This window comes from Brassica napus, chromosome C9, assembly GCF_020379485.1.
Source record: "Brassica napus cultivar Da-Ae chromosome C9, Da-Ae, whole genome shotgun sequence".
Taxonomy (NCBI): Eukaryota; Viridiplantae; Streptophyta; class Magnoliopsida; order Brassicales; family Brassicaceae; genus Brassica; species Brassica napus.
The window spans coordinates 12,290,048-12,305,004 of NC_063452.1; the positions used below are offsets into that span (position 1 = coordinate 12,290,048).

Genomic DNA, 14,957 nt, shown 5'->3' on the forward strand with positions numbered 1-14,957 from the left:
CCCTTTAGGGTTTTTGTTTTGGGTTAACCTCAGCTTCCAGAATATACCAACACAGATAGACGCAGAGAGCTCTGAGTTAAGACCGTAAGAATCAATGGCGGCTAAGGCTTCGTTGAAGGTCAAAGCCAAAGGAAAAGGGTCCAAGGGATCATCTTCTTCCTCGTCATCAAAGTACGAGCTCTTCAAGGATTGGACCAACTGGTCGCTGAAGAAAGCCAAGGTCGCGACTCACTATGGATTCATCCCTCTCATCATCATCCTCGGCATGAAGTCAGATCCAAATACTCACCTTTTCCAGCTTCTCAGCCCCGTTTGATCTTCGCAATGTTTTAGTCCTTTTACTTCCCCAATTCTGTTCTGTTTTTTTTTTTTTAATCTTATTTTATGAAAATGAATGATTTTGTTTGTTTCTGAATCTATATAACTCAAAGTTTCGTTTTTTTCTTTTGCAAATCTGCTCTGAAACAATTTATCAAATAACAAAAAAAATCACTTTCAAATTAAATAAACAAATTGATCTACCAAGGAAAAAAAGTGATCCAATGTTTATTCAGTCACTCTGCATCAGTTGATCGAATATCTTGGATCATTTTCACAACATGAGCTATGTGAGGTCGTTCTTGTTGCTTCACAGCAACACAAGCCAACCCTATTTGCATCATCTCAACCATCTCTTCCTCGAACCCACCTGACTCACTCAAAATCTCCATATCGAATACTTCCCCTGTCCACTCTTCCACCACCACATTCCTTATCCACGTGGCCAAATACATCTTCTCGCCATGTTTCGTCTCTCGACTTGCCGGCGACTTCCCTGTCAAGAGCTCGAGTAAAACCACCCCGAAGCTGTACACATCCGAAGACTGTGTGCTTCTCCTCGTATCTGTTATTTCAGGTGCGTGGTAACCTGAAGTAAGACAAGTGGTTTGAGGGAGAGACCTCATGATGGTTGTCAAGCCAATGTCTCCTATGCAGCCGTGGCCTTGCGAGTCTAAGAAGATGTTTGATGATTTGATGTTCCCATGGATGAGTCTCCCGTTGTTCCCTTCATGTATTTTAGCCAAACCTCTCGCTGCCCCTGTTGCTATCCTCAGTCTAGCGTCCCAACTTAAAGGCACTCGATCATACGTTCCTCTGTTTCCTGCATACAAATTAAACTAACATTTTGCTTTGTGTACTAGTTACGCTTTTGATTTAGTTTAAAACTAACCGTGAAGCATCTGGAAGAGGCTTCCTTGAGTGTAATAGCTATAAACAGCGAGTTTATCGTCTTTGGAATAGTAGTAAGCCTTTAGCTCAGCTACATTCTCATGTCTGATCATGCCAATCATCTCCATTTGTTGCTCAAATTCTCTTCTCCCCACCACTACTTCCTTCAGACGCTTCACCACGACAGCGCTCATGTCATCCATTGTTACCTTATAGGTTGTACCAAAGGCGCCTTTACCCAAAACTTGAGCTGATGAGCTTAGCAGATCGTCTAAATCAAATAAATGGTTCTTTCCCCCGAAGAAGATGATCTTCCCTCCTTCAGCGTCATCGTCTCTGGATGTCCAGTTCCCTGGAGGAGTGGTGGACGACGAGGAGGAGTCTCTCTTCCGAGACTTCCCGGAGATTGTAGACTTCCCGAAACAAGTGATCATTATTATACAGGAGAGTCCAGAAACACCCAAAACGCAAGCTGCGGAGAGAATGAGCAAGAAAGCAAGCTGGCTTAACCCGAAAGGAGTCTTGTTTTGTGTCTCCTTTCCGGTTATGTTGTTTCCGGAAAACGCTGAAGTTTGGAATCTTTGAAGAGACTTGGGTATTGCGCCGATAAGTTTATTGTTTGACAGGTCGATTTGCCTCAGGTTTGGAAGATCGAGATCGGGAATGTCCCCTGAGAATGAGTTGTTTGCAAGGTTCAAGACTCTAAGTCTGGTCAAACGTGAAAGAGATGATGAGATGCTTCCGTTGAGTCCATTGTTAGAAAGATCAAGAACCTTGAGATTCTGTAACTCCGAGAGAGTCTCTGGTAATGGACCGGAGAGGCGGTTGTGTTGTAGGTAGAGACGAGTCAGGTTCTTGAGGTTGATGAGATCAGAAGGGAGCTCTCCTGTGAGCTGGTTGTTTCTAAGGCTTAGAATCTTTAGAGACGAGAGACGAGTGATGGTGAATGGTGGGATCAAACCGTTGAGTCCAACCGCAGGCAATCTAACGGATACGATTCTGTTTCGGCTGCAGGTAACTCCGGTCCACTGATGGCAAGTCGGAGAGCTCTGGTTCCAGCGGTGAAGAGGTAAACTCAAATGTGACAAGAAATCAAGCAAAGCTCTCTTGTCGTTTTCAAGGGTCTCAGCAAAGATCAGAGCGAAACAGAGGATCAAAGAGAAAAAGAAGAAGAAGACTTGCATTGTAAGAAAACTAGCTTTTGTCTCTATCTTGTAACAGAGAACTTTTCTTTTGCTGAAGAATGTGTGCTGATTTAAAAATGTTGTATGTTGCGAGATTGCAAAGATACGCCGGCAGGTTATAGCCGGCAGAAAAAATGTTTTATTAAGAATTTTTTTTTTTAAAACTTGATGAAGCCAATCGTGACCGTTTCTCTGCGTTTTAAGTTTTCAACTGTTGTTCTGTAATTTAATTCTTGCTTGTAACATTTTGACACCAAACGGCTATTTTCACTATACTGTAACGCAAGCGCAGTGAGCCAGTGACTGGTGTAAAATTCAGAGGCTTGACTAACCATTTCTTTGAATTGTAAACAATACAACTTTCTATCAGAATAGGTTAAAGAATCTACAATATTTGATGATAGTTGAATATAGTGTTTTATTTATTAGAAAAGGTTAAAGAATCTACAACATTTTATGATAATTGAATATATTTTTCTTATTTATTTTTGTATGTTGATTTACGTGTCTGTGTGTTTATAATTTTGAAGTGTTATTTAGATTAGGGATGTTTACTCACATAGCCACATCTATCCATATATGGTTTAGTAAGGGTTATTGGTTGTTGTATTTTAATGGATTTGAAAATCCGAACTAAATCTAGTGTTATTGGTTCTATGATTTTCAAATCTGTATTAAAATCATATGTTATTGGTTTAATGATTTGTAAATTCTGTATCAAATCAAGTGTTATTCAATCGCACGGATTTACTAATATATTTGATTTTATAATGGATTTGAATGGATTTTTTAGTTAAAAATACAAAGACTCAAATCCGAGGGAAAACTTCCGGATTTGCATATTTTACTTGGATTTATAAATACTATATAGATTTCTAAATCAATCAAAATATATAAACCAATAACATCTTGAAACCTTTTTCTTTAACAAGTGATTTGGTAGGACTTAGAACTGAGAGCAGAGATACAAAAAAAAACAACAAAATATGTGATACCAAATGTAATATTTTTTTAGCAACATACCAAATGTAAATTACAATTTGAGTCTGAGGCTATTTGATATGGTCCCAGTTGTATGTTACTCTTACAAAGTCTGTTTTTTCATCATATCAGTAAATAATTAAATATGTTTTACAGATATTTTTTGGAGTTATCATATTAATAAATGAATCTCTAGTCAAAGATGAAACGAGTAACACGTGAGGTGGGATGGTTCTAGTGGCAAATCTAAAATAATAAAAACAGAAAAAACAACGAAACATGATCTGGCTAGGTCGACCCGACCAAACATAATAACTGTTTGGGGCCCCCGTCCACATATACAAAACCGTTTCAATACTTCCCCTCTCTCTTCATCATCAATCACTTACTAGAAGATCTCCTCTGTGTTTTTCTTTTCTCCCAATCGTCATTTGGTAGGTGGCTCAAGATGAACGACGCAGATGTCTCCAAGCAGATCGAGCAGATGGTGAGGTTTATCCGCCAGGAAGCCGAAGAAAAGGCCAATGAGATCTCCGTCTCCGCTGAAGAAGTCTTTCTTCTCTCTCTCTCTTGATCGATTTCGTTGACTGATGTTTGCAACTATTTTGCTTGTTGACCTTCGGATCTTATGATTCTGATCTGCTGAATCGTGATGTTACAGGAATTTAACATAGAGAAGTTGCAGCTCGTGGAGGCAGAGAAGAAGAAGATTAGACAGGAGTATGAGAAGAAGGAGAAGCAAGTCGATGTCCGAAGGAAGATGTAAGCATCTCTTTGCTTTTGCTTAGAGATCTGTTTTGTGTAGTTGATTATTTGAAGTTGGGTGTACCTGTCTGGCTTATTAGTTCACTGTCTCATGGCTATTCCGTTTGGATTGAGACTCATAATTGATTATTAGCTTTCTGGCTCTTAGATACTAATCAATGCTGGTTGATTGGTTTTGTTTTGATTTGATGTCACCTTGTTAATTTGTGTGTTTTGCTTTTCTTCTTGTGTCTCTTTAAGTGATTACTCAATGCAACTGAACGCATCGAGGATCAAAGTTCTGCAAGCACAAGATGACATTGTCAATGCAATGAAAGAAGAGGCTGCAAAGCAACTCCTCAAAGTCAGCGAACATGGCTTCTTCAACCATCATCACCATCAGTATAAACATCTCTTGAAGCATCTCATTGTTCAGGTCTGTCTCACACCAACAATCTCAATCCCATAGTTTTTCTCTTAACTGTTATACTTCACTAAAATTCGTTTTGTTATGAAATTTGTAGTGTTTGCTTAGACTGAAAGAGCCTTCAGTGTTACTGCGTTGTCGCAAAGAAGACCTTCACATTGTGGAGTCTATGCTGGACGATGCAACTGAAGAATACTGCGAGAAGGCAAAGGTTCATGTTCCTGAGATCATAGTTGACAAGGACATTTTCCTTCCTCCTGCTCCTTCCGAAGATGATCCTCATGCTCCTTTCTGGTAACTTTCTTGATACCAAAAAAAAAAACTACAAACTGTAATTAAAGAACCAACCTGTAATAATACCACTTGTGTTGTGATGTATAACAGTGCTGGAGGAGTGGTGCTGGCTTCTCGTGATGGGAAAATTGTGTGTGAAAACACTCTTGATGCAAGGTTGGAGGTCGCTTTCCGCAAGAAACTTCCTGAGGTTAGACATAATTGCATTAGCATCATCATAAGGCTCTTGGAACCTCTTCACAAGAACTTGATAAAATGTTTTCTTCTTCATTCTAAGTTGTGAAATTGTTTCTCTAAAAGGTGTTTATATTTGAATGTTTGTAGATCCGAAAGTCGCTCTTCGGCCAGGTTGGTGCAGCTTTTGATGAGTGACTCCAACTTTGAACCATGAAAGGTAATGGCTCCATTATCTATCCATTCTTTCTATTGTCACCAATTTGAAAAACTCTGTACAATGTGTTAATTGGCCTTTTGCTTTTGTCAGTGGACCTTGGCCTTTGTCTGTTATTTTCTTCACATGTATGTTGGTTTGGTGTGGTGATGTTATAAATAAATATTTGGTTGAATATGCTTTTTTTTTCTTCTGATAAATGTTTCTGAGTTGTTCTGTCAATGACACAAATAACAAAATTTAGGGTTGAGATTAGAAGAGATACAAAAAATAGCATTTGTTTTAGTTTTTTTCAAAATATAATAAACCAAAAATGAATAAGAATACAATTGCCAGTGGTTTCATTTCTCACACACAACTGTTAGAGATTACATGTTCGACTCTTTGTCAAACCGGTGGTATTATATTTCTTTTAAAAAAATTAAAAATCTTTTCTTTTTGGATTGTATAGCAGCAGAACATAGAGCTGCAAATTTTATCTGTTAATACTACCTCCGTTTTTTAATATAAATTGTTTTAGAATTGTGCACACAAATTAAAAAAAATCATTAATTTCTTACATTTTCTAAACAAAAACATCATTAGTTATTTATCTAACCACAAATCAATCAATAATGAAATAGAATGTATATTATTATTGGTCATATAACATTAACTGTTAATAAATTTTACGTAGAAAACCGAAAACGTCATATAATTTAGAACATAAAAATTTCTCTAAAACGACTTATATTAAAAAACGGAGGGAGTATTAATTACATTCGTTATACCTTGTTATTTGATCCAAAAAAATCTGGATTCCGTAAGTATCCGTGATAAAATAAATATAAAAAATAAATATCCACTAAAAATAAAATAAATCACAAATGCTAAAATTTCAAGAATCGGACATTCGCTTCACTCTGACTTTTATACAAATAGTTTTTTTTGTCAACATACAAATAGATATGTACACTTAAATATATAATTTTAAATTTATATTTTTAAGAAATTATTTATAAAATTACTTTTAGAAGTATTAAATTAATAAATGAATATAAAATATTTATAAAAAGTACAATTTTTAAAAACAATTATGTTTTATAAAAAAATAACTGATTTTTAAAATTTATGGAACATATAGTCTCACTAATGTTTACTTTTTATTTTTTATTATGTAAAAGAATTTTTTTTTTTAAATGGACTTACATTCTTTCTAGATTTAATTGTATTGAAGAAATTAGATGAAATATCCGTAAATATTCACAAATATCTGTAAATTTTCCAAATATCTAAAAAATCGGATATCCATATTTTTCTAAGACAAAGCAATTGAAAATTTAAATATCCGTAAAATACAAAGCAAATCACAAATACTAAAAACAATAGTAATATTTGATTCGCATCCACATCTAGGCCAGCACATGTGGTGGGATCTAATAACTCAAAGTAGTTTAAAAAACAAAAGAGAGAAGCATCACAAAGTTACATAATAGATTACAAATACTAAAAAAAATTTATGGTAATATTCGATCCGTATCCACATTTAGGTCAGCACAAATGGTGAAATTTCATCGGTATAAAAATTTTATTCAAAACAGTTAAAAAAACGAAAGAGAAAAGGACATCGCAAAGTTTTTTTTTATTTTTTTTCTTGACAACAATAATTAAACTTTAATAAAAGGTCCACTGGATCGAAAAACCAAACCAGTGGTGTTGAATCAACATAGAACACAGCTATATGGGAACTTCGAGCACCTCGTGCAAGCTTGTCCGCCACTAGATTAGTTGCTCTTTTGGTATATGTCGAATCTTGAAAGAAGGAAAGAAAACGGGACATCGCAAAGTTTCATACATATACATTTGCTTGATTTAACATTTTTTTTTGTTTTATTAAGATTTACGTCCAAAAAATGTTTCATACATGGCCGCCCGAAGCATAATAGTCTCACAGAAAAACGGGTCATTCCTTTTATTTTTGACCTCTTCCCAAATGTTATTTTTAGATGTATACTTTTTGTTATAAAATAAAAGTAATGAAAGATATATCCAGTAAACTCTTCTAACTTTGAAACAAGAAAATGGCAACTAACAAAATCTCCTTCTTCTTGGTTCTTTGCCTCTGTGTTTTGATATCCTCAGGTGATCGATTTCTAATACATCTTATCCCTTTGATACGTTTTCAGTTATATTTATTATAATGGATTGTTTCGCATGTTTATTAAATTTCGATTCAAAAGTTTGTGTGTTCGTCTCATTTATAAAATTATAGTAGTTTTTGTTTTTTGTTTTTATATTTAGATAAAACTCTAATTTGTTTTTTTTTTTGGTCAAACAACTCTAATTTGTTTCTTCTTAAGAAAATATTCGATAGGATTTGGAGAAGCAGCACTAAATCCAACGGGAAGAAAATGTCCGGATCCAAATGGTGTAGACAAAAAAGCTGCATGTTATAGCTATTGTAAAACACAAGGTTTTATGGGTGGTTCTTGTCAAGGACATAAAGGTAATTACATGTGCAAGTGTTATGAAGGTATATGAATACCTATTGCACGGCATCTTCGACGGCAGTCTCTCCTTAGAACTCTTGCTAATAAAATACTGAAGACCATCAATGGAGAGAGAGAGAATAAACGCTTCCTTACGTTTTAACATAATAAAGTTTTGAATGATGATGGACTACACCGCTCTGCATCACCATTAATAGTAACAAAAATCTCTACATATAATTATATATTATATGTTTTTGTTACTATTAGAACCGCATCGCAGTTGTTTCATAATTGCCGCGCATGTTATTCGGACCCTAAATTTATAGGTATTGCTTGTTTGAAGGCTGGAATTAATCTAAAACAATAAAACACAATTAAGTAATAAGATATAATTATTTTTTTGTTAGAGAGACTCAAACAGTACATGATCGTTGCGGAGACTATTATATCAAATTCATAATCTACTTCTTTTGTATTAATATTTTGTGATTTTTTTGTTACTTTCATATATTTGTTGGTTTGGTTTTATGACGAATAATAAACATTGGTTTTAGGAGGAATAATAAACTCAAATGCATACTTTATTTGCTGTATTCGTTTATTATACGTCTGGGAGATAATTTTCATGATTCTTACTGATAAAAATATTGGATATATTTTTAGTATTTACAAATATAATTAAAGTTGAATTTAATTATAATAATAACGGATAAAATAACTATACTTGACTATTAAGCAGCATCAAAGAACAAATTGATATGTAATCTTTAAAATTTTAAATGAGACTAGAGAATCTGTATCAATAATATTTCAACATGAGTTTTTCACCAATTAAATATTTCATTAGAGCAACTGCAACGGTGATTTTAGATGAGTCCTTACCGTTAATCCTTAGCATTATTTCAATATAATATTATTATTTTGGCTTAATTAGCTAGGGATCAATCCTTCAAGAGAGATTGGAAGGACTCAATCCTTAACACACGTGTCTCTCTGTATCTCTCCTCCCACGCTCTCTCTCGATCTCTCCTCGCTCCATCATCTCCCACCATGATCCTTATCGAAACCTTTTCGATAATTCCTCTTCTCCCTTTTCGGTTTTTCCCGTATGACTCAATCCTTAAGACTTGATCCTTATCGTTTTTTCCCCGTATCAATGGATCCTACGATTTTCAAGCTCCTCGAAGAAGACGAGGTTAGGTTCCTTTATGTAAATCATGCATTTCTTCAATTCGTATGTCATGATGAGTTCTTTGCCCGGAGCGTTGTGGGTGATATTGAATTCCGATGTGTGTGTGTCATTAGGGTGAATCGATGCATTCGGGAGCTGATGTCGACGCCTTCCATGCCGCTCTTAATCGAGATATTGAAGGTTCCACTTCACTGCCCACGAATCCTGGTAACGTTCCGTTTCAATTGTGTCTTTATCCTTTTCCGTCATTGATTAGGAGTCTATCTTTGGAGTCTATCTTTGAGATTTTACTTGTAGAAGATGAAAGATGAATTTTGAAATCCAAAGACGGATCAAGTGTAGAACATATTGAATAGTTTGGAAGAAACTCTCTGTCAAATTTTTAAGCTTTTGGAGCGATTCAGTTGCCATTATACTGCATTATCAAAAAAAAAAAAATCATATTTGTGGGTTTGTTTTGGTGTTACTGCAATCATGACGTGGGTTGTGTAGCTACTTAAATTGGTGCTGGAAGAGTTCTCAATCCCTTTCTCATGCACTTAATTTGTTGAGATTGCTTCTTCCCATTGCATATAATTGCTGTAAAGTATTTAGTCTTACTGCTTTGTAAAGTTTCATGTATCTGAGAGGCTAATGAAGTTGTCTTTATTTTGATATAACCTTCAGCAGTTGCATCAGCCAAATAAATTGTTTGGGAGCTTCACAGTCGAGTATGCTTTCACATGGCTCCTTGCCCTTCTTGTCACTTGTAATGGGACAGTCCCGTAATTCACATTCTCGTAGAGGAGCTTGCTTCACCGTTAGGCCTTAGGTTGAGTAAACAAAATATACTTTTGAGTTTATGTCATGGATCCCAATAACTGTCGGAACGTTACGGATGCAGTGGAAGTGAATGGAGAGAGTATTGTGTCGGTGGTGAAGGAGGAAGATTGGTTTAAGAAGCAGAAGAGCCGAGTGAAAGTGATTGACTATGGCAAAGTGAAACATGAACTCTCTCTTTTTTTTTTGAACTTCATGAATACAAAACGCTAAGGACTCTAATTCAAGTAACACCATTGGACTTGATTCTTTTGATTAAGTCCTTAACTATTCAAAAAAAAAAACAAAAAAAATTTAATGTTTTAATAATGCTAAGGACTCTAATTAGAGTAACACCATTGCATATGCTCTTAGTATTGTAAGTAAACTACACATTCCCATCAATATCCAGCGTAGTTATAGAAGAAGTTCATTGAATTCAAAAGCGGAAAAATTAAAGAAGTACAATTCATTAAAAGACAAAAGAGGATGATGAAATCGACGAGACGAGCTTGCGTCCATACTCAAGGAAAAACATGTTGATTCGATAAGCGAATATAGATGATACTGTATGATTCACATTTAGTACCTTGGGACAAAACGAGCTACATCTGCATCGTAAAGAATATGTGACTTCACTTAACAGGATAGAGTATGTAATCTCATCAACAAGGAAAATGAGTTGTCTTCTTTTCTCATTCAAACAATCTCGCAACTATAAAAAAAAAACTTTGTCGATCAAACAAAGGGCCAATCTTTCTTCCTACAACTCATAGAGAGAGATTTTAGAGAGATAACATAGCGATCCCGATTATTATTGTATACCGAGTTCGGTTCAAACGTCGAAACCGCCTCACACTTGTAACATATTTATTTAAATACTTATTGTTAAATATCATATAGAAATAAATACGAAATTGAATATTTGAATTACATATTTATGTTTCAAATATTTATATTGTATATTAATTTAGATATTCAGATTGTTTTTTTTCCCTAGATTTTTCGAATTGTCTTTTCGAATTCGGTTAATAACAGTTTGGATTCAGATATATTTTGTAACACCCTACAAAATTTATTCAGGTATTTTTTACATTTGGGACTGGGTACGGAATGAGTTTTTTGGTTCGGGATTGGTTCGGATTTTGGGTTACGAATTTTATGCTGAGCCCTATGCACTACTTTGATTTTTGCTGGGCTACTAGTACATATCAACCATCTAGTTTATTGATCGGCGGTCCCAATAGGAAATCATCCGTAACAAAGTAAACTCATGAATTAATAAAATCTAAGAGGTTCATAGAGGCCGAGCACATGACCGTCGAGACATCTCACAGATGCAACCTGGTTATCAAAGAAACGTTAACAATGAATATGAGATTTGAGTATTTGCAGAAAAGATAAAAGAAGATGGTTGCTCTGTTTGCTTTTACCTTGCCATGGACTTCGTATTTGATAGAGCCATCGAGTTCGGCACCTAACTCCATAAGTTTGGAGATTGATGTATTAATGTCAGTCACAGTGAACGACAGTAGCGAAGAGTATCCCTTCTCACTCACCACATGCTCGCTGCATCAAAAAAATTAATCCTTTATCTTTGCAATGATTGGACACTATATGATCAACCTTTTAGTCAGACATGCTTTACAGTGAATTGAAGGCAACCAAATTAAAAAAACTACTCTAGAGAAACAAACTCAGGAAAAAAAAGTTTCAGTGAGACAAATGATCGAACAGGTGATCTGCATTGATCAATACCTGGGAGATTGCATAAGAGCTAGCTTGAGAGGACCAGACTGAAGCTCAGCCCAACGTAAAGTGACGACATTGACGGAGAAATCAAGACCTTGCGCGTAGAAGCGAGCAGCTTTTGGTACATCTTTGTGTAGCTGCAAAATCCACCTGAACGACGCCGTAGCCATATCTTGATTTCTGTATCTAGAGACGAAAAACACCTTTGACTTTGTTAAACAAGCACACGAATCAGCTTAACACGACGCCGTTTTGATATCTTCAGTATTCTCTCCACGCATAATTGATTCACACTTTCGCTAGGCGTTTTGCCCGCACATGCGGACATGATTTTCTTATTAATACTTATTAGTTCATGTCTTATTAATCTTTTTTTTTTGTCATCAACAAACATACTCATATAGACTCTGCGAACCAATCCGGTAACTCCGCATCCATGTGAACGACGAAAGACGATTGTTTCCTAGCACATTGCTAGACTATCCGCCTTTTGATTTCCCGTCCGGGGTACATGAATGATCTCTGAACTAGTAAAACGTGTCTTCAGTAACTTTATGTCGTGCATGTAACTTTCAAACGCCGGTCATTCCTCTGGTTCTGAAACCATCTTCACCAATTGAGAACAATCCTTAGCAAAAGTAACCTGAAACTGATGTAAATTCCTCATACATTCCATTTCCCATATCAACGCTTCTATCTCTGCATGAAGAGGTGAAATACATGCCCTAGTATTCATTGCACCCATCAATCCTTGAAAGCCTCCGAGTATGCTATACCATCCTTGACCTGAATAAGAAGCTTTATCTTTCCAGGAACCATCTATAAAGCACCAACGACCGACCCTCGGCTGACGATTCAAAGCCTCAGTCTGTTGTGGAGCCTGCTTAGTCTTCATCACCTGAGCCTCAGCCCAAAGTGTTGATTCAGTTTCTGCAAGCGTAAGTGTATCTCTTGGGTCAATATCCAAATTACTAAAGACCTTATTCCTTCCTTTCCAAATATACCACAATATCCACGCAAAATGATGATCTTGCATCTTCGGGAGTACCCTCCAGAAAAGATGATCCATATTCGTAAATAGAGAACTAGTGGGGAAGTAGACTGGGTTAGACGGTATTTTTAACAAAGCCCAAACTTGACGCGCAGGAAGGCACTCAAAAAACACATGGTTTATTGATTCCTCCTCAGCTCCACATCTAATACAACAAATATCTCCCTTCATTCCTCTTGCTTGCAAATTCTTCTTAACAGCTATACATCCGGATACCATTTGCCATAAAAAGTGCTTAATCTTCGGAGGGCATCTCACCTCCCAGCAGAACACTTTTAGAATATCCACTGTGAGATCATAAAACGCTGGTGGTTTTGCCTTGTCCGGATAGACCCGTTCCATTCCTATCCACCATCTGAGTCTTACTCAAAGGAATACTTTCAATAATTTGAGCATCCTGGAGATCCACCAAATCCCGAATTACTTGCGACTTCCAAGTTCGTGAAATTGGATCTATCAAAGAGTCCACTGTGAGGTCATGATAAGTGTCATGTTGATTTTTGTTTTCTGGTCTCGGGTGAGCGGTTGGAAGCCATGGATCACTCCATACAGAGATAGAGGACCCCGTTCCCACCCTTTTGATTAGTCCTTTGCTAATCAGAGATCTAGCAGATACAATACTTCTCCAACCATACGACAGAGAGTATGAATGGACCGGTTCTAGGGGTGAGGCATTCCTATAGTACCGACCTTTAAAAACTCTAGCAAAAAGAGTTGAAGGCTTCTCTATCAGCCTCCACAATTGCTTTCCAAGCATAGTCGTATTGAAATCCGTTATGTCCTTAAAACCCAGACCTCATTCGTCCTTATTTGTACATACTTTATCTCATGACTTCCAGTGCATACCCCTTGTATTTCCCCCTGGACTCCACCAAAATTTTGTTACCGCACTCGTCAATTTCTTCACCGTTGCCCTTGGTAACCGATAAACAGACATCACATGGTTAGGCAAAGCCGTGACTACTGATTTAATGATTACTTCCTTTCCACCTTTGGAAAAAAGTTTAAACGTACATCCATTCATCCAAAAACCTGTATCTTGGATTCCCCAAGACTCTCCGGCAGACCCAGATATGATCCCATCCCTCCTAAATTATGTATCCCTAGGATGTCTCTCAATTCCTGTCTAGTGGACTCCTCAATCTTATGTCCAAATAGAATCGAAGATTTTTGAAAATTAATCAGTTGGCCCGAGACCACCTCATATTCTTTCAAGATCCTAAGGATAGTATGACATTCTTCCTTCTGTGCCTTACAGAAAAAAGATTATCGTCTGCGAACAACATATGAGAAATCGAAGGGCAAGCTCTTGCAACCTTCATTCCCGTGAATTGATTACCCCTTCACCCCTTTCAGCTTTCTTAATATTTGCAATCAAAGCCTCAGTACACATGATAAATAGATAAGGGGATAAGGGATCCCCCTGCCGTAAACCTCTTTGAGGAACTATATGTCCACGCGGCTGCCCATTCAACAAAACATGATATTGAACCGATGATATACATTTCATAATTAATTTTACCCAATGTGGATCAAAACCCATCCTGAGAAGTAGCGCTTGAATAAAACCCCACTCCACCATAATACGCTTTGCTCATATCCGTCTTGATCGCCATATATTTACTTTGGCAAGCCTTATTAGTCCACAGTCCATGAAACATTTCCTGAGCAATAAGAATGTTATCTGAAATCAATCTTCCTGGCACAAATGCTGATTGTGTCTCCGATATTAACCGTGGGAGACATAATTTCAAGCGCTGACATAAGCCCTTCGAAATAATCTTGTACCCTACATTACACAAGCTAATTGGCATCAACTCTGACATCCTTGTATGTCTTTCCGTCTTCGGGATCATACAGATATTGGTAATATTTAACCTTGAATTCATGTCTCCTGCGATCAAAAAATTATTCACCATCGCAACCAAATCATTTTTGATGATATGCCATGCATGTTGAAAAAAAAAGCGTCGTCATCCCATCCGGTCCTGGAGCTTTTTTCCGGATGCATCATGAACAAAGCCTGACGAACTTCCTCCTCCGTTGCTGGCCTCAGCAACCCATGATTCATCTGTGGAGTAATACACAGGATTATTTCCTCCAGGAAACTGTCAAAATCTGAAGGAGAAATAGTACTAAACAAATCTTCAAAGTAGTCCACCACCACCTTTTCTACACCATTTTCTTCCGTTATCCAATTACCAGTTTCATCATGAAGACCCACAATCCTATTTCGAACCCGTCTTTGTTTTGTCAAAGCATGATAGAATTTAGTATTTAGGTTTCCACATGAATACCACTTATTCCGACTTTTTGGTGTCAATACTCCTCCTCATCCTTATAAGCCTCTTGCAATTTCCTAGAGACTTCCAAAATCTCCTCTTGCGTTCTATTATTATCGGATTGAACCTCTTCTAGTGCTTTTTGGAGGTTCTGAATTTTGTCCTTTCCATAAGGTGGGTT

The 14,957-nt window shown here is 36.6% G+C and overlaps 5 protein-coding genes across 5 annotated transcripts; 3 read left to right on the forward strand and 2 right to left on the reverse strand.

Moving 5' to 3' along the window:
• Positions 1 to 94: 94 nt before the first annotated feature.
• LOC106379776 (mitochondrial import receptor subunit TOM7-2-like) lies at positions 95 to 440 on the forward strand. Its single transcript, XM_013819655.3, has one exon. It carries the CDS (start codon positions 95 to 97, stop codon positions 314 to 316), a length of 222 nt encoding a protein of 73 aa, XP_013675109.2. The 3' UTR covers positions 317 to 440.
• A 112-nt stretch (positions 441 to 552) lies between these two features.
• On the reverse strand, positions 553 to 3,094 carry LOC106379921 (putative inactive receptor-like protein kinase At1g64210). The gene is made up of 2 exons (XM_013819768.3): positions 1,211 to 3,094; positions 553 to 1,141 (listed from the first exon to the last, which is right to left on the reverse strand). The coding sequence occupies exons 1-2, from the start codon at positions 2,391 to 2,393 to the stop codon at positions 555 to 557; spliced, it is 1,770 nt and encodes a 589-aa protein (XP_013675222.1). The 5' UTR covers positions 2,394 to 3,094; the 3' UTR covers positions 553 to 554.
• A 527-nt stretch (positions 3,095 to 3,621) lies between these two features.
• On the forward strand, positions 3,622 to 5,405 carry LOC106382019 (V-type proton ATPase subunit E3). Its single transcript, XM_013821976.3, has 7 exons — positions 3,622 to 3,924; positions 4,036 to 4,136; positions 4,380 to 4,554; positions 4,643 to 4,839; positions 4,930 to 5,029; positions 5,164 to 5,233; positions 5,324 to 5,405. Exons 1-6 carry the CDS (start codon positions 3,823 to 3,825, stop codon positions 5,209 to 5,211), a joined length of 723 nt encoding a protein of 240 aa, XP_013677430.1. The 5' UTR covers positions 3,622 to 3,822; the 3' UTR covers positions 5,212 to 5,233; positions 5,324 to 5,405.
• Positions 5,406 to 7,244: 1,839 nt separating this feature from the next.
• Positions 7,245 to 8,165, forward strand: LOC106379775 (defensin-like protein 35). The gene is made up of 2 exons (XM_013819653.3): positions 7,245 to 7,351; positions 7,584 to 8,165. The coding sequence occupies exons 1-2, from the start codon at positions 7,291 to 7,293 to the stop codon at positions 7,748 to 7,750; spliced, it is 228 nt and encodes a 75-aa protein (XP_013675107.1). The 5' UTR covers positions 7,245 to 7,290; the 3' UTR covers positions 7,751 to 8,165.
• A 2,731-nt stretch (positions 8,166 to 10,896) lies between these two features.
• LOC106379774 lies at positions 10,897 to 11,698 on the reverse strand. Its single transcript, XM_013819651.3, has 3 exons — positions 11,450 to 11,698; positions 11,125 to 11,260; positions 10,897 to 11,035 (listed from the first exon to the last, which is right to left on the reverse strand). Exons 1-3 carry the CDS (start codon positions 11,611 to 11,613, stop codon positions 10,970 to 10,972), a joined length of 366 nt encoding a protein of 121 aa, XP_013675105.1. The 5' UTR covers positions 11,614 to 11,698; the 3' UTR covers positions 10,897 to 10,969.
• Between the last annotated feature and the right edge of the window lie 3,259 nt (positions 11,699 to 14,957).